Here is a 17843-nt window from a genome sequence, read left to right as displayed (position 1 = left end):
TCATATCGATCACGATTCAGGGACGGCGAAAACTATCGTTAAAGGTCACAGCTTTCGGTGATTCTTTAAATTTGAAATGTTTCGTATAAAAATACGTTCAAGAGATAAGCTAACAGTTTTAAAAATTTAAAAAATGCTGTCATAAATCTTTTTGAAAACAATTTTTAGGAACGTAACATGAGTCGAACCATTTTAAAGAAATTCTAATTTTTATAAAGATTTTGGCGGGAAACGTCGATGTCTTATCGATGTTTAAAATAATTGTTATCAAAACAAAAAATTAAGCAAGATGTGTAAAAAAGTTATATGATTAGAATTGTAGTTTTTGGAAACTTTTCTGCAAAGCTTTTTTTTTAATTTTTAAACAGTTTCCCGCCTTGACCCAAAAATACAAGCCAAATTTTCGATAAATATTATTTAATAATAATTTGTACTTTATGTAATTCGGCACGGTATCAAAACTTTTTTTACATTCCTATGATCAAAGTGCATTTTGTATTGAGTAAAAAGTAATTAATAACTAGAGTGAAAACTAACAAAGTAAGCGCAAGAAATGGAGTGGAAAATAACAGAATACGTTAGAACTGGAGTGAGATTTCCAATACTCGTTAGAGATGAAAGAAACATCGATTGCGCCCGGTCAAACATCGATATCACCGACATTTGGAACACATCGATTACGGCGATGTTTCTCCACCTCTAGTTAGAGCAGCTGTTTCAGTTATTGTCTCCCCCCCAGTTGTGTACACACTGTTTTGACGTTAAAGTTCTGCTGACTTTTTATTTATAAACAGAAAAACACGGAGAAACATGGTGTAAACCGTGAGCCAGCCACCCACACCAACACACGGCCACACACACACCCTGTCCTCGTTGTTGTTGTTCGATTTTTGCAATTGCAAATTGCGAAAATCGCCCAAGGAGCCCATAGATTATGCACCAAAGTTGCACGCTGCACAGACATAGAAATTGATTCGGAGAGAAGGAAAGCAACCAAGCAAGCAGAGATACAGAGAGAAAAAAAGAAAGTACTCGGACGGCCTTGGGCGAAAACGGGAGCAGCGAGAGACAACCCAATTAGGTAGCCCAGGCTGGTGGGTTCAGTAGGTCACTGCCGCACCGTTTTTGCAAGGGGCAGTGGCCCAAGGACATCCGGGAGGAGGAGGCCCACACCCACAATCCCCAACACACGGCCCACACCCACTGCACAGGATATAGAGACAGCCATCCGTTTGGCAATGAGACGGTGCGCTGGCAATGCGCTCACTTGAAGGCAGTCGTCGTCAGGTCGAGCAGCTGGAGCTGGAAGCCAAGGACCAGGATCAGGATCAGGATAGAAATACCCGCGAAGGGCAGGCGCTGGAGCAGGCTAACGCACGGCCATCGATGGCCAACGAACGCAAGCAGAGCAGTCCCAAAGTGGAGCTAACCAAGCTCAGCCACGAGCTGATCGAGGAGTGTAAGCGCAGTCTGGAGGATTCGCTGCTGTCGCGCCACCTGCGCCACGAGCTGGAAAAGTATGACCTTTAAATATAACCTAATAATAGCCAATTCTGTGGAGAACAAAGCCTATGTGCATTTAAAATCGTGATTACTAGAAATGACTTTGCTTAACGATTTTTTATGTTCATATTTAACAAGGAATATATACGATATGGTCGTCCGATTTCCAAGCTTTATCTACCTACAAAAAATTTCGTGAAAAATATTTGTTTAGCTGTTAAAGAGCAACCAAAACATACAATTAAATCAAGAATGAATCGAATTCAAGTGACATTAAGAACTAGGAATTATTAATATTGCTATGTATGTCTTTTTTTTTTTAATTACCAGAAACAAATTTTGATTACTTAAATTTAAGGAAACAACAACAGGTAGTCGTTTTATTAGTCGTATTTTTAATATATTTTGTGCAGTGTTTTAATAGCTTTTAATAAACCATACAAACGGGCAGACAAATGGAACATGTCTTAATCGTATCGCCTGACTATGTCGATTAATAATGTATACAATTTATAGGGATGCCACCTGCACATACGTCATCAATGGAACACAAATTATACCTTGCTTTGCTTACCTTGACTTTATAATTTAAATTTCATAATTCTAGTGTCTCTAAATACATTCTCTTGTAAAAATAACCCTTTCTAATAAGCAAATATAGCAAGAATTCGGTTTATACTAATAATTTTTAAACCATTTTATTAAATATTCCCCAAATATTTCCCTTAGAACTGATTTATCCGAATAACGTTAACAATTCAAGACAAATACAATTTGAATACATTTTTGGTCGACTAATCAGCAATCAAAAATCCCTAGTCGTTGGTGTGAATGCTCAGCTGAGGGTGCTCAATGATTGGACGTCGTTGAACGCTTCATCTTATCAACAAATGTTTTGTAAAATCATTACCCCTGCACGTGCTGATCAATAGCTATTTCCGATTCTCTACCCTTACCCTTGCATGAAAAAAAATTCTTGATTTTAAAAATTACATTTTAATATCAATATACAAACAATTATTTTATTTCTAGACTGCCCCGCGATTCCCGTCGCGAGTTGGTGCGGAAGCAGCGCAATGGCTGCGCACCTCTCTTCACTGCCTGCAAACGGGGCGCCGTGGTTATCGCCGAGTATCTGATCACTATCTGCGAGGCGGATATTGAGCAACGGGGACACTTCGAGGTGCCGGAGGATAATAGCTTTCACTATGTGTCGCCCCTTTGGGCGGCCGTCGTCTCTGGAAAACTGTCCATGGTCAAGTATTTGGTACGGATCGGGTGCGACATAAATGCCACCTCCGATTCGGGATCGACGCCCGTAAGGAGTGCCTGCTACATGACCCACGTTGATATCGGTGAGAAGTTAAAGATATACCATTGATTTAAATGGAAAAAACAAAAAGTATTTAAGGGTTGTTAGTTATTGATTCATGTTAAATATTGCCTGACTTCTAGACCGTAAATTGGTATTTCAAACCGTTAATTTACCTGCATTAAAGCCATTGCCACACACACACTCAATTTCAAAATACTGCCTCCCACAAAGAAATGTTATTAAGCAGGTTTTCCAATCACACAATTAAAACTTTTAACCCCTTACAAAACTTAAATGTAGTTAGTTTTGCAATACTTTTAAACCATTTATAAGTGTTCTTTGTTGAAATATTACACGGTTCTGACAATTTTTAAATTGGGAAATTCTACTATTGGATGAGTACAATGCGAATGCAAATTATAATACGGCTTGGCACATGTGAATTAGCATAATATAAACGATTTGTTTAAGGTTTTCTACAAATCAGGTCAGTGAAAGCTGCTTGGTCATAGCGGAGCATCGTTTAGATTTCACAAAATCCCCATAATATTCCTCAACCAATTTGGTTTCTGTATAGATACAAAAGAATATAATTTTTCTACATAATAGTTTTTGAATACAGACAAAAGCAATACAAAATTAAACTATTTTTACAAGTTCTAAATCATTCTGCCTTACAGTCAAGTTCCTGGTGGAGAACGGAGCGGATATTAAGCGCCCAAACATCAACGGTGGCACTTGTCTTATCAACTCGGTGCAGTCGGTGCAATTGTGCTTGTATCTTGTGCGGAAGGGGGCGGACATTAATGCCAGGGACATTCAGGATAAAACGGCGCTCCATTATGCAATCCAAGAGCACCGGCTGGACACCACAAAGATGTTAATCGAACAAGGTGCCGATCCGTATGCCAAGAGTCGGTACGGAGACGATGCCCTTCGCACTGCCTGCTTAAAGGGAGCTCATCAGATCTTCGACTACCTGAAGAAGGAACTGAATTATTTGCCTGCAAGGTTGGCGGAGGCCCACGAACTGATGGGATCGACGTTCCTGGACGAGCATAACGAGTCGCGGGTGTGTATCCTGCACTGGCGCATGGCGCATCACATCCGGGCAGCGTATTCGACGTATATTGAGAAAAAGCCGCAGGTACCTCTACGCACTGCCTACGAAAACGCAGTGGAGTTTAGTACGCTGGAGGAACTGGACAATATTGCCACCGATATGGATGCGATGCGGACACAGAGCCTGCTTATTTGCGAGCGGGTTCTGGGTCTGACCCATAAGGATATGCTATTTCGGTTAACTTTTAGGTAAGTTTTTGGATTGCTTTGCTGTTGAATATAATTTTGCGTTATATAATACCTATTTTTTAGGGGCGCTTCATATGCGGATTCGCTTCAGCTTCAGCGATGTATTGATCTGTGGAGATTCCTGCTCGAGGTGCGAGTATCCAATTGGTCCATCCTGCACTTTGAGACTTGTTTCGCGGCGCAGGCGCTGGTGCGTCTGATGCTGGACTTGCATGTCCAAAACTCGAGCCACATTAGAAGCGATGCGAGAGCCAGGTTTGTGCACCAAGATAATGTTCTGCCCAGATTCGAGGATGTGCTCGGAGTGTTTCGGACACTGGCGGAAAGCGCCATTGTGGTGAAGCATCTGCTCCTCTTGAGGCCTGTGTTCAGGAGGCAGCAGGAGAACTACGATCGTGTGATGAGATGTCTGGCCCACCTCATCTATCTGCTGATCAATACCGTCCACACAGAGGCGCAGAACAAGCTCATCTGCCAAACAGTCCACGAGACGGTGGTGGTGGGCAACCTTCGCAGCGCCAGCACCGCCGACACAATGCTTCACCTCTGCGCCTCGCGTCTGAACGTCATCAAAAGCGGCTACATCACTGACGACAACTTTGCCGATGTGAGTAGCATACATTTTCAATTGATTTTTTTTAAAGACCTTTTCTTAGAAGACTGTGTTCCCCAACGCCGATGTTATTAAGCTGCTTATCCAGTGCGGCGTCGATGTGAACATTAAGAACGAAGCCAAATCCACGCCCCTGCATGTGGCCTGCCAGCCGTATAACTATGACAATGAGGTAACTCAGCCATTAGTCACGACTGCAAATCTAATAACCCATTAAATAATTTTTGTATATACTCCTTCAAAAATGTATAAGACATTTAAAACCTCCGTTCTGGGAGATATTACTTTGCTTACCAAAATTTGGTTTAAAAGTCAAAGGATCAAAAAAACAAGTCTTTGTTTAATAAAAAAAAATCATAATAATCATAAAATCATAAAAAGTTTATAAACCTTAAAACGCGTTTTCCCGTCTTTATGATAAGATAAAAGTAATTTTGTTTTAAACTTAACAATTGTTTCATTTTCTCATTAAAAAACTGTTTGGCTTTTATAAATACAATAAAATATATAATTTTTGTTAAATAAATAAAAGCTCTTGATATAAGAAATTAAAAATAAGTCTTATACGAAAATTTCTTTCCGCAGATTGTTCATCTGTTGCTCAAGTGCGGAGCGGACATCGATCAGCCGAATCGCGCCGACAAGCGGCCCTACGATTTAATAGCCTCAAATCCCACCAGCACCATTCCGCTGCTCAACTTTGTGTCGCTGCAGTGCTTGGCGGCGACGGCGATCAGCAAACACCGGATACCCTACCACAATCAGCTGCACAGGCAGCTGGAGAAGTTCGTCCGGAGTCACGAACCCTGAGGAGGTAGCTTAACCGGAAACAGAAGCTGAACCGGAGCCGTGAAGCGTGCTTAATGTCTATGTCTTATGTCAAAATTAAAGGCTTTTCAACCCATGTTGATTTCCCCCTTTTCGGAAGTTTCAAAATTTAACCAGTGTCGGTAACTTTGTCTCGCTCTATATATTAAATACATATTTACAGATATCTATATCTATTGTTAAATCGGCTTAACGTAGTTTAAAACCGCAATCGAGATCAGAAGAAATAGAAGCAGAATCAGAACAAACATTGTAACAGAACAAGCAAAAAGTGTAAACGATGAACGTGATATTAAAAACTATATATATATTGAGAGTGTATCGAAAACATTAATATTTTAGAGAACTTACAAAGCGAAAGGCGGATCTTTGTACTTAACAAATTGTGCTCTGATGTTTGATTATTAGATCCTAAAGAGAGGAACTCACTGTAACGCCAATAAAGTTTACACATTATCTACATACATACAATTACGCCTGAAACATATACTAAATATATACTATATATATATATATACATACAACTAGAATAACTAATTGAACACTTGTTGAACCACTAAAATCGAACTCAATAACTGAATGTGAATTGCAATTTGTGAGAGGGCCAAAGTCACTCAATTTGTTCGACAGCATTTGTCCCTTAACTTCTTATGATTACCACGCTTTTTAGACCTATGTACTAAGTGTATGTGTGCGAGCCAAAATATTGTCTTGGCCCGCACCAAGTATTTTAACAACCATTTCTGTGAGACCGATGGATTGAGTTCGTTTAGCACACGTGTTGCATAAGCCAGATCGAATAATTATCTACTGAATTTTGAGTAAAACGCAAATCTAATCAATAAATTGAATAGTTTACAGTTTACGTTTACTGTCAATAAAATGGCTAAAAGTGTTTTATTGGGAAGATTCAAAACTATTTTATTTTTGTCAATAAGAATGGTTATTTCCTTCCTCTTTTATGGCGCACAATTTTTAGTTTATTCTTATTTTAAATTTAATTTGTGTGGAAAAAGAGAATTGAAAATAAAAAAAATATCTAGCTAAATTATTTTATTCAAACAAAATTTAAAACTATTAGATCAATTTATTTGATATGTTTGTGTGATCTCCTCTAAGTTCACAAAAAAAAAAACCCCTTAAGTTGTTTTGAATATCGATCCTCAATCATTTGTCAATATTTCTGCCGTAGCGCATGTAAAACTGTCAGCTTAAGCACAAAAAAGCAAAACGCCCATTCGTTCCACATAGTTATTATAAAAAATCTTGGTTTTGTCTTTGGTTTCGTTGGCATCCCGAAATAGTTGTGAACTCGAGTTGTTCCATAATTAATTATGAGGCATTTTTAGGGCAATAATTAAAAATGCATTTATTATAAGCTGGTGGTAGGCCTCGCAGGGGCATTTATCGCCCAATCAATTCGATGTGACGGATTTCGGATGCGGATTTCCAGACGGACGGAGTTTTGGGTCGGATGCATTTGCTAATGCTATGCATAGAAATGGACAAAGGCAGCCAATGTCAAAACCTCTTCTCCCATGGTGTGAATTAATAAATTAAAATAAAATAGTTTTGTTACGCAAATCATAATTTGTGTCCCGTCAACATTCACTTTTATGCTTTGGCTAATCTGTGCACCGAGTGTTTTGCATTCAATGGATTTTAGCAACTTATTCGCTTTGCATAAAATATGCAAAGTGCGGCAATAGTAGGCACCTATTAATCACAGGTCGGATTCCGTATCCATTTAAATTTTTGTATTTAATTTTGTTTGCTACTTTCGTCCTAATGCATTTGGGTCTATTAATTAATGACAATGTAATTTTGGTTTCCCATTACAAACTAAAATTTATCGTATTTTCTTTGACAGATCTTTGCATTTTTAATGCGCCCACATAAACAAAGTTTTGGTTTCATTTCACTGTTCATGGTTCACGAAATTGGCGTGAGAAAGTAGGAAACCTGTTTTTGGTTTCGACCAGATAACAGCCGTTAGAAATGTGGGCTAACTTATCATCTGTTGCCCAGTTCGCCCTTGGCTGGTTTCTTATGATTTGTAGGCAGAATTCCCCCAGCTAATGAGATGCACACTGTTGAATGCACACGATATCGTAATACATCTTAAGTGGGTGAGTGCATAATTGAAAATTGGAAAGGAAACAGGGAGTCTTCCTCTCTCCGTTTTTTTATTACAGCATACATTCACCCAACAATAATAGGTCTGCCAATTAGCCCTATAAGGCCCTATATCTAAACTCATTTTGAATGCATCGGTTTTGTGTTTGTTATGACAACTAATTTCCGCTGGAAGCTGGGCATAGCCAATTGACAAGATATACTTTTGATTTTATCGGATGATTTACCTTCACTTCTTCAGTTCGAAAACCGATACCGATTCCAAGTCCGAATAAACGAGTATTTTGTCTCAATTTGGCACATTTAGAGCTGACAATATATCGCCCAATATTTACGCCCCTTGGAATGGATACAAAGACCTAGACCTTGGGCCAGACCAAGACAGATGCGAAATACACTAGTCCCCGAATAAACAATTTTCAATTTCCATTTGATAGCTGAAGTTTTAAACAATAAAAACAAACTAGAGACAATGGACCCAGAGACAAAAGTGCATTTTAAGTCGGGCTTGTAACCTTGTCGCCTATATTCGTCATCAATATTTACATATCAGTCTGTGCCATTCAACTGGTCTGCAAAAATTGCCAAGAAAAACAATACTTTTGTATTAATTTAAACGAGGCTTTGATTGTTTACTTGCCAAAGCAAAGTTTCTTAAACATCTTAATAGTATTAAAATTGGCAGTAAAAAAAAATTATTATCTTGATTATTTTTTTGATCATGTTGAATACTGAAATGCAACTACACAATATGTCTGACGTTGATGAAAATATGAAGTGTAACTAAAATAAATTCTTTTGCAGTAACATATTAATTTACGAATTTTAAAACCTTAATATGAAAATTAAATTAAAGTCACCCGGTGGATTTCCCATACAAATCAATATTATATATTATCATCATATTGCAGAAGTGATTGTTTTGAACTTAACATTTGCTATACTTAAAGTAACACTTAACCAGTCTACAAATTTAAACAAATATAATCAAATATAATATTTTTATGTGGTGAATGTTCGAAGTAATGTGATTACAACTTAACTAACTTGCTAACAACGATGGCAGAATTACTCCCGTATGTGTATCACCCATTGTTAAGATTTCCTCTCGCTCGACTTTTGTGGAACCCCTTGTAAAGTAAATACAAAAGCCCACTTGCCACCCAACCAGATGGATCCAAACAACCTCTTCGCCATGTATAACAAATGTTTTATGACCCCTTCGACTGTTGCAACTGTGTTGGCTGCTGTTTCACGATTTGTTTCCGATTATAAACAAGTTGTGACCGCGGTTTGGTATAAAAAGCACGGTGCCCGGTTGACCCATCATCACAGCACCACAAAACTCGGACAGCAAGGGAGCATCCGGTTGAAGACAGCTAACCAGCAGAGAGACACCCACCCAAGCGACAGCATGAAGATATTTGTGGTGCGTTTGAATTGGATTTGGATGTGGATTACCCCAAATGGATAACAGAGGATTATAATAAACACTTCTTTTTCCAGACGGTTCTCGTGGGGGCCATGTGCCTGAGCCTCAGCCAGGCGGACATCAGTTTGACCCAGCCGGGCTACAACTACCGCATCCAGCAGCAACAGCAGCCCACGGTGGTTGCCCACCTGCTGAACCAGCAGCTCCAGCAACAGCAGCAGCAGCTCCAGACTCAGCAATCCCCGCACCCGGTGCTGCCTCCTCTACCACTTCCCTATCTGCCACCTGCTGGTCACTTCCATTCCCAGCCCAACTCCGCTCGTCCCACCTCCGGATCGTTTCCCATGCCCACCGGATTCCCCGTCAACTTCCAGACTGCTCCCATCCAGCAGCAGCGACGTGCACGTCCACGGGTGAGGATTCCAAAGCGGCCCATCGTGACCAAGAACTTCTTCATCCACTCGGCGCCCGAGGAGTCCGAGGATGAGGTGCAGGACGAGCTGAATCAGCTGGCCCAGCAGCCGCGTAACCATTACAACGTGCTGTTCGTCAAGACTCCGGCGCAGACGAACCGGGCAGCGGCCCTCAATCTGGCCAAGACCCTCAAGCAGGAGAAGACCGTAGTCTATGTGCTGGCCAAGAAGACGACCGCCTCCGATCTGCAGGATGCCATTGCCGAGACGCCGCAGCACATCAACAAGCCGGAGGTGTTCTTCATCAAGTACCGCACTCCCGAGGAGGCCCTGAATGCCCAGCGGCAGATTCAGTCGCAGTACGACACCCTGGGAGGCAGTTCCACCATCACCGACGAGGGTGTGGCCCCCATCACATCGGTGGTTGGGTCCCTGGATCCCCCAGAGGAGGAAGAGGAGGAGCAGCAACAACAGCAGCTGCAGCAACAGCCCGAGGGACACTTTGTGGAGAACGGAGCTGGAAATGGCAACGGAGGTCCCATCGCCAATCACTATCTGCCCGCGAACCAGTTCTAAGTATTCTTCATTGCTCGCCACATCAGATCTAGTTAGCTGTCATCACAACCCCATAGTTTTAAGTGAATGCCAATTGTTACCTAACTCCGTATTAAAATACAGTTGTTAAAGAAATAGTTAAATGCTTTTTGGAAAATAGTTATTTGAAGGGTGACTACCTCTAAAGTGCAAAATGGTCCACAGTTTATTTTGTTAATATCTACTTATCTCTATTTGATTTAAATATCAGGATAGAAGTTAAAAAAAGTAGTATGATATTATCAGGATCTTGTAAAGGAGGTAAAAGGTAAGTTTAATGTGATATAAATGAAATCCAGTAATATCCAAATAATTATCCTAGCCGAAATATATTAATTTATAACATTTTCACAATTTGCAATTGGGCTCAGGCGGTTTCTCTGGCGGTCCTGAGCATTCCAGAACAAGTTTCATTTCGATGAAGGCCTTCTCCAGCATCTTGGCGAACTTCCAGGGATCTGTTACCGCACAGTGGCGCCAAGCTGATATGGCCACTATGATGTCACATTCCCGTGGATTGTAGCAGCAGGCATATCCATCGTCTGTAGCCGGTCCGTAACCCATGAAAGCATCATTTTTGGTGGCTACCTGTGAGGTCGACATGCGAAAGTGACTCGACTTCACATAGCCTGGGGATGAGAAAAACTCTGGAATGGGCAGGCAGTTTTCCACAGCCATTAACTTCAGTCCAAACAGGTGACGATCGACACCTCTGCCTTGAAGAGCCAGCTTGGCATACATCTGATGGTAGATTACCGCCTCTCGCAGTTTTTCGGCCCGCTCCGCCTCTGGCGTTCCAAAGTCCTGCATGGCGAGGCAAAAGGCCAAGGATTGATTGGAACAGGACCTTATAGTCTCCGTTCGACCGCCATCAAAAATGCGCAAATGAGCCGACTCATATTGCGCAGCTGGCTCAGAATGCATTTTAAAGAAGGCCAGCTGTAAAGCCATCTGAATATAACTGTCTGGTCCCAGTTTCTGTTTCTTAATAAAATCCTTTCCATAACCGTCGAACCTGAAGACCTTCATTTGAAGTGAATGGACAAGTTTATCTATGTTTTTTTGAGCGATAATCAGCCACTGCTCCACGCATTTACTGGGCGGACAAAACTGTATTTTCTTTGCGGGAGTAACGTCCTCTGATCCGCATTCCCCGAAATTACAATCTTCTTTCATCTTTTTCACCACATAGTCCATCATCATTGCGATGGGTTGTCCCTCAGCTGGAGAGTGTTCATAGGTGAATCCAACGTTTCCATTTGGATTGACCACCAACTGAATCGTCTTATCCATCCAGCGATTGGCACTGTTGAATTTACTGCCTTTTCCGTGGATCAGTGAGAGAATAAGTTCCTCGTCATCCTGACCTTCTTTTGGAGTGGTACACTCGTCGAGTGAGACTGCGAACAGAGCACATTGGATTTTGTTAATGGCTTTCTCGTTACGAGGAGTATTCGACAGGTGTTCATAGGCCTCGGCCCAGTTGTCTCTCGAGTCGGTGGTCAAAATACCATAGGGAACTCCAAATTTGGTCTCCTTCTTCATGATCTCTTCCAGTTGACCAGCCAGACATGGAGCTATAATGAGTTTTCCCTCCTTATCATATATTTGCAGTTGATAAAAATGGTTCTTGTAAATCACAACCACATAATCGGAGCATGGATTGTAGGCGATCTCGTCGGTAACCCTTCTTGGTATCCGACTTGTGCCGAATACCTTGCCAAACTGACTATTGTCCAACTCGTTCTTGCCCATTTTAACAATTGGAATTTTGTTGGCATGCACCATGTCATTGAACTCACCCAAACCAAAGATAACTCTGGCCGTGTAGTCGATAAAATCGTGTGGATTTTCAAAGCTTTGTTTGGGGAATGTCATGCCTGGACTGACGAAGACAGTGACTGGTTGACGAAATTGTAAGTAGGCGACTTTAAGCCATCGAGGGGCCAACCAATTCTTCTCCTTACTGCCGGCTTCTTCCAAGAGCTTCTGCAGATCAGGTCCTTCCTTTTTCATGAAGCTAGCAGTGATTTTCTTCTGCTGTTTGAGCTCCTTTTCTGTTAAAAGTGGTTCAACAGTGGTCATAAAGCGTTTTATCGTCTCTTCGAGCGGCAAAACATGATAGGGCAGGAGATTTGGCTGCTTCGAGTTCGAATTTTCCCTGGTGAAGCTTTGGCTGGAGGTTATCAGTATTTTGACCAGCACATTTCGATTCTGCTGCGTAAGCGAACACCTGGTCCAATTCCATAAAAACTTTCCACTACTTCGGAACTTCATCTTGGCGACTTTCGAGGATTCCCTTAAGCGATGCAATACCAAACAAGTTACCCCTCTTTCAGCGGTTCCAATTTATAAAAGTAAAATTTAAGAAATTTAAAAAAAAATCAACATTGTTACAGTAAATTTCGGTTAATAAAATTTTAAGTATAATCTAAGCAGCAGTGACATGTGTTGCTTCGTATATTACAATTTTTTGATTAATTGAAAAAAGGTATATATATGAATTCCGGATGCGAGACGTAAAAATATTAGTAACAAAAGGTTAGATTGATTTACAAAAGTTAGTTAATGAATCTTAAAAATTGTACCCATTGAGAAATTATTATATATTGAGATTATATTATCAGTGCAAGGCAATAATCTTATACAGTAACCATCTCCTCCTGATTATCCTCGGAGCTGTCCTTTTTAGAGAGACTTAGGTGAGTGCGTATAAAGTCATGATAGTAAGCGATTGAAGCATGGGCGTCTGAAAAGCGGTATAAATAATTGTTAATACATAATTAACTACTACTACTGGATAACTACTCTCACCAGGATATCCTTTGGCACAGGGCAGTCCCCAATTGACCAGAGCCACTAGCTTGCCATTGTGCACCAGAGGACCACCGGAATCGCCGTGGCAAGCTCCACGTCCCTTGTCATTGAAGGTGCAAACGTGGCCAATATCCACCCGAGTGCTATTATCGTGAGCCGCTCGACACTGCTCGAAGGGAACGTAGTTCACCTCCAGACTTTGGAGTCGGGTGGGAACATCTCCGCCGAGGGAAAGGGTTCCCCAGCCGGTTAACAGAAGTCGGGATCCAGGAACTAAAGCCTCATGATCCAGTTCCACCGGTTGGGTGGCATTATCAAATACAATCGACTCGTTCAGATGCAGCAAAGCTATATCATTGCGATACTTGCGAGGCGCATAGTTGCTATGCTCCACGATACTATCGGGATAATAGTATTTCGAGCTATTCTGCTGCAGATCCTGGGTACCCGTAAGGACTCGAAAGGCCCCCGCATGTCTGCCTCTTGTACAGTGAGCCGCCGTTATAATCCACCGCTCATCGATAATCGCACCACCGCAGGAATGTGCTCCACTTGACAATCCTTGCAGGGAAATCTGGTAAGGTGCCACGCCCTCGGCTGCCTCCTCGCCGCCCACAATGCGATTTTTGGTAAACTGCGGAGGATACAGAATCTGACTGGAGGCACAAGAACTATATAGGATTAGCGGAAGTAGGATCAGCAACATGATGGCAACTTGACTGTTGTACAACTGAACTTTTTCACCTTCTGGGAAAGTTTCTTATAGGTAAATTAGGCCTTACAATTAACAACCCAGTCACGCTTCCCTCTCTATATCATATCTGGTTGAAAAAGTCCAGCTGGGTTTGTGAAGAACCCTCAAAAAGTAAACAGACACTTACGAAACCACACGGTTAACCGCTGATAGGTAAAGTCTTTTAGCAATCAAAAACACATTTAAATAACAAAGAATTAAAATAGGTTGATAAGAGTAGTTTTAAAATACGTGAAGGGAATTAAAATAAGTGGATCAGAGAGGTTCTCAAATAAAAAATATATGTCCACAAACATTTTTCATGTAATGAATCTTAATATTGGGTAATGTATGGTTATTGTTTTAACCAATCATAATAGTGCTTCTTATCTTAATATTGAGTAATCAATACTTTTTGATATCCCACTTCTTTCAAACTGGCGCTTGTTTATTTGTTGACTCATTTCTGCGAACTAAATATCATGACTATTGGAATTATCTTGCCAACTTTAAGTGGGGATTTTTTCAAGATTCTTAAAGATTACAGTTCTCTTTGAAGTCCTCTTAAAGTAAAAGAAAGACATAACAGCAAGTTAAGTTAAAAGTGAAGCGCAATTGCTCATTTATTTGTTCATAAATAATTTATGGGCTATGATATGAGTGATAAAATTTAGGGGCTAATTTGATCATTTCGCAAGTGTCATAAAATGGCAGTTGCTATTTTTGTTCGCTTTTGGCATTTGCACCCCTCGGGTGACTTTTAGACCGTTAACAGGCGGTTCCCGCATCGGTCATCATCTGCTCGATCCAGTCGTGGTAGTAGGCCACCGAACCGAAGACATCCGGATAGCCAATGGCACAGGCTTCGCCCCAGTTGACCACGCCGACAAGGGTTTGGTTGGCATCCACCAAAGGACCACCGGAATCGCCGTGACAGGATCCCTCGCCCTCCTGGGTGAAAGTGCACACATGTCCTTCGCCCAACCAGTTGGCATTTCGCACACTTTTCTCACAATTGTCGTGCTCGATGTAGTTCAGTTCGATCTTCTGCAGCTGCGTGGAATACCTTCCCCAGGTCTTGGTGCTGCCCCATCCAGTCAGAGTCAGCTTATCCCCCACCTTGGGCAGACTACCCTTCTTGGCCAGTTGAATGGGTTGAGTCAGTGCGTCGTAAACTATCGGCTTGGCCGTGTGGATCAATGCAATATCATTGTGATAAGCCGGCTTGTCATGGCCGCAGTGGATCTTAGATCCATCTACCAGATACTCTGCTCCGGGTTTCGTGTAGTCCCGGGTGCCGGTGACAATCTTCAGATACTGGGTGGGCCACTCCAGGCAATGGGCGGCAGTGAGGATCCACTCTGGAGCAATGATACTGCCACCGCAAACGTGCTCACCAAATGTGTTCATGATGGACACCTGGTATGGAGCAAATCCAGTGGGGGAGTCGGTGCCTCCGACCACTCGGGTCTCGGGCTTAACTTGGCCCAAGTGGTGATTTAACTGTGGACGACGCTGGATTTTAATGTTTTTCGCCGAACACTGCGACAGGATCACCAAAACACTAATCAGTACTAGCCACTTCATGTTGGTATAGGTATCCTTTTTTTTTAAATTAAATTAAAAAATATTTTTTTCAGTGTTGCGTTGTCTTCAACTTCCATAAATGGTTTGTCCATTTTTCGGCACTGGTTTCGCTTTTATAGTCCCGTGGTGTGTGAAATTTCTCCTTATCATGCCCAGAGTTTCTTTTGAATATGTTTGTCGATAAGCGGCTCAGTTCGGGGAAGCTTTGATAATGACATTACCATAGCCAATATATAGTACCTGATAGGGGGGAATTCTACAGTCATTTGGCCTGTGAGTGACAGACAACTAGCACACGACATTAGTAAGATTACTCATACGCAATGGTGGCGGACTTTGTTCGTAGCTCGGTTTGTACTAGGGAGATCTTCAGACGACTTTCCGTGATAGGGCCGTAATCGAATGGAAGTTTACTCCGATGGAATAATTGCGAAATGATTGAAGGCCCCTTAAAGGTACAGAAGTTGGCATACCCTTAGGGTAAACAACTTAAATAGAAATACTTAACTCTATAGATAAGACAACCGCAAAAAGAATTAAAGTCTTATTAAAAATTATTTAATAAACAGCGCACTAAGACCACAATTATATTTTTGTTTAGATATGCGGTTGTAAAACAAGGAAAATACACAACTCTTATTTAAGGGTATTGTTTTGTTTTAGAAAAACCAGCTAATTTTATGGCTTCAATGAAATTGGAATAACTCACTTATCACTCACAATTACAACAACGTTCAGACGTCTGGTCTGGGGATTATCAAGATTTCCAATTAATCAATATTTAATTTGATGTTTATGTAGTGGATTTTGGACTTTGACATAATTTAAATCTGACACATAAAGATGAGCCACTAATTGTTCACTATTTTATTGATTAAAAATTTGAGACTTTGGACTAAATCCATCTGAATTAAAAGTTTTTGACTTTGACCAAAAGGGTTTCTCTTCGTGAACATTTAACAAAAAAATATGGATAAGGTTCCTTGGAATGTGTATGTCACCACAACTGATTCAGAAAGTCGGACCACAAAGTTCACACCACTTTATTATTTAATAGCGCAACCATTGATAGTGGATATAATCCAACTGTAGTAGAAGCTAATGCGAGCGAAGACATCGGGGAATCCGTAGGCGCAGGGCACGCCCCAATTGCCAATGCCCACCAGGCGACCTCGACTGTCGACTAGGGGTCCTCCGGCATCGCCATGACAGGCTCCGGCTCCCACCTTTCCCACGGCGCAAAGGTGACCCAGATCGAGATCTGCGGTGCCGCCATACGTGGCATTGCACTTCGCCGGTGTCACGTAGGTCAAGTCCAGCTGGTGCAGCTCCCAGGCGAAATCACCTCCAATTTCCGTGCTGCCCCATCCGTACATGGTCAGTGTCTCACCCTCCGTCAAATCCTCCAACGGAGCAATGGTGATATTCTGCGTCACTTCATCCCAGGCGAACAAAGTTTGGGTCTTGATCAGGGCGATGTCGTTGTGATACATCGGCTGGTCGAAGTTGCAGTGCAGCACGATCTCCTCCACGGCATACCACCAGCCCTCTGCTCCCCAGTCGTTATAGGTGGTGGTCACCACCCTCACATTGTTCTTTCGCAATCCTGCCAAGCAACTTGCCGCGGTGACCACCCACTGATCGTGGATCATGACGCCGCCACAAAAGTGGTTGCTAAAAACGGTTGCATTTTGGTAGGAAGGAATAGGAAACAGATTAAGACATATTTTAAAATAATATCAAGAAATATAAAAAATATATTATGAATACTGAAAATATCCGAAGACAAAATCTACACTGCTTTTAAAATGACAAACAAAAACATTTACATGTTTTTTTAAATTTGAAATCGTAGTTTATGTTCGACCGAGTGTTTAAATGTTTTATTCAATTTTAAATAAGCTAAATATTTTTAAATAAGCACTTGTTTTTTTAAAGGTCCCCAAAATTGAAAACAGAGTCTCTCTAAGACAAACGATTTATCGTACCTATATTTCTTATTACGAGTGAAAGAATTTTAATAAAACTCCTATTTTAAAGGTTTTTTTTTTATATAAGTATGTAAAACCACATTTAAATTGAAATTTTAAAAAAATATTTCCTAAGATAAAAAGATATTGGAAAAATGCTAAACAAACTAACACAGTTTTTTTAATTTTCTTTCCAAGAAATTAAAAAAAAAATGAATTTTTTTTGTCACAAAACTATCTGAGAATGCTGACTATAACTGTTTTTGGTTTAATAAAGTTAAATTCCATACCCAAGTGCATTTTGGACGGAAACTAGATAGGGCGCCGCTAGGACATCTGACACTTGTCCTCCAATAATTCGGGAGCTGAACTTATTCGCGGCAGTGGGAGTATCAGAGGTAACAGAGCGATGACGAAGACTTGCCTCCGAGTAGGATATCGCCAGCAGGACGAGAACGAGCAGAGAAACAGCTCTGATTTGGCAAGACATCTTGGACGAGCAGCTGAAGTTGGACTAATTGCAAAGGAGTGCAGCTGGAAAGCAACTAACCTCCGATATACGATATTCAGTATACGATATTAGATAGCTGG

The 17843-nt window shown here is 41.2% G+C and overlaps 6 protein-coding genes across 7 annotated transcripts; 2 read left to right on the top strand and 4 right to left on the bottom strand.

Annotated features, from left to right (window-relative positions):
- The first annotated feature begins 710 nt into the window (after window positions 1-710).
- Window positions 711-5740, top strand: LOC108047558 (protein fem-1 homolog C). Of its 2 annotated transcripts, none has more exons than XM_017127789.2 (6): window positions 711-1517; window positions 2536-2858; window positions 3499-4129; window positions 4193-4736; window positions 4789-4914; window positions 5328-5740. In XM_017127789.2, exons 1-6 carry the CDS (start codon window positions 1258-1260, stop codon window positions 5550-5552), a joined length of 2109 nt encoding a protein of 702 aa, XP_016983278.1. In that variant the 5' UTR covers window positions 711-1257; the 3' UTR covers window positions 5553-5740. The 2 variants fall into 2 exon arrangements, with proteins under 2 accessions (XP_016983278.1, XP_016983277.1); XM_017127788.2 differs by having other exon boundaries at window positions 4786-4914.
- A 3309-nt stretch (window positions 5741-9049) lies between these two features.
- Window positions 9050-10243, top strand: LOC108047542. Its single transcript, XM_017127755.1, has 2 exons — window positions 9050-9135; window positions 9213-10243. Exons 1-2 carry the CDS (start codon window positions 9121-9123, stop codon window positions 10125-10127), a joined length of 930 nt encoding a protein of 309 aa, XP_016983244.1. The 5' UTR covers window positions 9050-9120; the 3' UTR covers window positions 10128-10243.
- A 155-nt stretch (window positions 10244-10398) lies between these two features.
- Window positions 10399-12618, bottom strand: LOC108047571 (carnitine O-acetyltransferase). The gene has a single exon (XM_017127809.2). The coding sequence runs from the start codon at window positions 12420-12422 to the stop codon at window positions 10494-10496; it is 1929 nt and encodes a 642-aa protein (XP_016983298.2). The 5' UTR covers window positions 12423-12618; the 3' UTR covers window positions 10399-10493.
- Window positions 12619-12777: 159 nt separating this feature from the next.
- Window positions 12778-13676, bottom strand: LOC108047572 (chymotrypsin-2). The gene is made up of 2 exons (XM_017127810.2): window positions 12960-13676; window positions 12778-12894 (listed from the first exon to the last, which is right to left on the bottom strand). The coding sequence occupies exons 1-2, from the start codon at window positions 13666-13668 to the stop codon at window positions 12788-12790; spliced, it is 816 nt and encodes a 271-aa protein (XP_016983299.1). The 5' UTR covers window positions 13669-13676; the 3' UTR covers window positions 12778-12787.
- Window positions 13677-14288: 612 nt separating this feature from the next.
- LOC108047537 (chymotrypsin-1) lies at window positions 14289-15352 on the bottom strand. The gene has a single exon (XM_017127750.2). It carries the CDS (start codon window positions 15280-15282, stop codon window positions 14464-14466), a length of 819 nt encoding a protein of 272 aa, XP_016983239.1. The 5' UTR covers window positions 15283-15352; the 3' UTR covers window positions 14289-14463.
- Window positions 15353-16134: 782 nt separating this feature from the next.
- Window positions 16135-17748, bottom strand: LOC108047539 (chymotrypsin-2). The gene is made up of 2 exons (XM_017127752.1): window positions 17543-17748; window positions 16135-16956 (listed from the first exon to the last, which is right to left on the bottom strand). The coding sequence occupies exons 1-2, from the start codon at window positions 17740-17742 to the stop codon at window positions 16329-16331; spliced, it is 828 nt and encodes a 275-aa protein (XP_016983241.1). The 5' UTR covers window positions 17743-17748; the 3' UTR covers window positions 16135-16328.
- Between the last annotated feature and the right edge of the window lie 95 nt (window positions 17749-17843).

This window comes from Drosophila rhopaloa, unplaced genomic scaffold (assembly GCF_018152115.1).
Source record: "Drosophila rhopaloa isolate 14029-0021.01 unplaced genomic scaffold, ASM1815211v1 contig_178, whole genome shotgun sequence".
NCBI classification, from domain to species: Eukaryota; Metazoa; Arthropoda; class Insecta; order Diptera; family Drosophilidae; genus Drosophila; species Drosophila rhopaloa.
This window is presented reverse-complemented; position numbering and strand designations above follow the sequence as displayed.

Excerpts from the sequence above, each read along its gene's own strand:
- LOC108047558 (XM_017127788.2), top strand. The coding sequence starts at position 1,258 with ATGCGCTCACTTGAAGGCAGTCGTCGTCAGGTCGAGCAGCTGGAGCTG. Across the intron at positions 1,518-2,535 it reads CTGCGCCACGAGCTGGAAAA|ACTGCCCCGCGATTCCCGTC; the intron begins GTATGACCTTTA and ends TTTTATTTCTAG. Across the intron at positions 4,130-4,192 it reads CTATTTCGGTTAACTTTTAG|GGGCGCTTCATATGCGGATT; the intron begins GTAAGTTTTTGG and ends CCTATTTTTTAG.
- LOC108047571 (XM_017127809.2), bottom strand. The coding sequence starts at position 12,422 with ATGAAGTTCCGAAGTAGTGGAAAGTTTTTATGGAATTGGACCAGGTGT.
- LOC108047572 (XM_017127810.2), bottom strand. The coding sequence starts at position 13,668 with ATGTTGCTGATCCTACTTCCGCTAATCCTATATAGTTCTTGTGCCTCC. Across the intron at positions 12,895-12,959 it reads CTGTGCCAAAGGATATCCTG|ACGCCCATGCTTCAATCGCT; the intron begins GTGAGAGTAGTT and ends ACCGCTTTTCAG.
- LOC108047537 (XM_017127750.2), bottom strand. The coding sequence starts at position 15,282 with ATGAAGTGGCTAGTACTGATTAGTGTTTTGGTGATCCTGTCGCAGTGT.
- LOC108047539 (XM_017127752.1), bottom strand. The coding sequence starts at position 17,742 with ATGTCTTGCCAAATCAGAGCTGTTTCTCTGCTCGTTCTCGTCCTGCTG. Across the intron at positions 16,957-17,542 it reads TCCGTCCAAAATGCACTTGG|CAACCACTTTTGTGGCGGCG; the intron begins GTATGGAATTTA and ends AACCGTTTTTAG.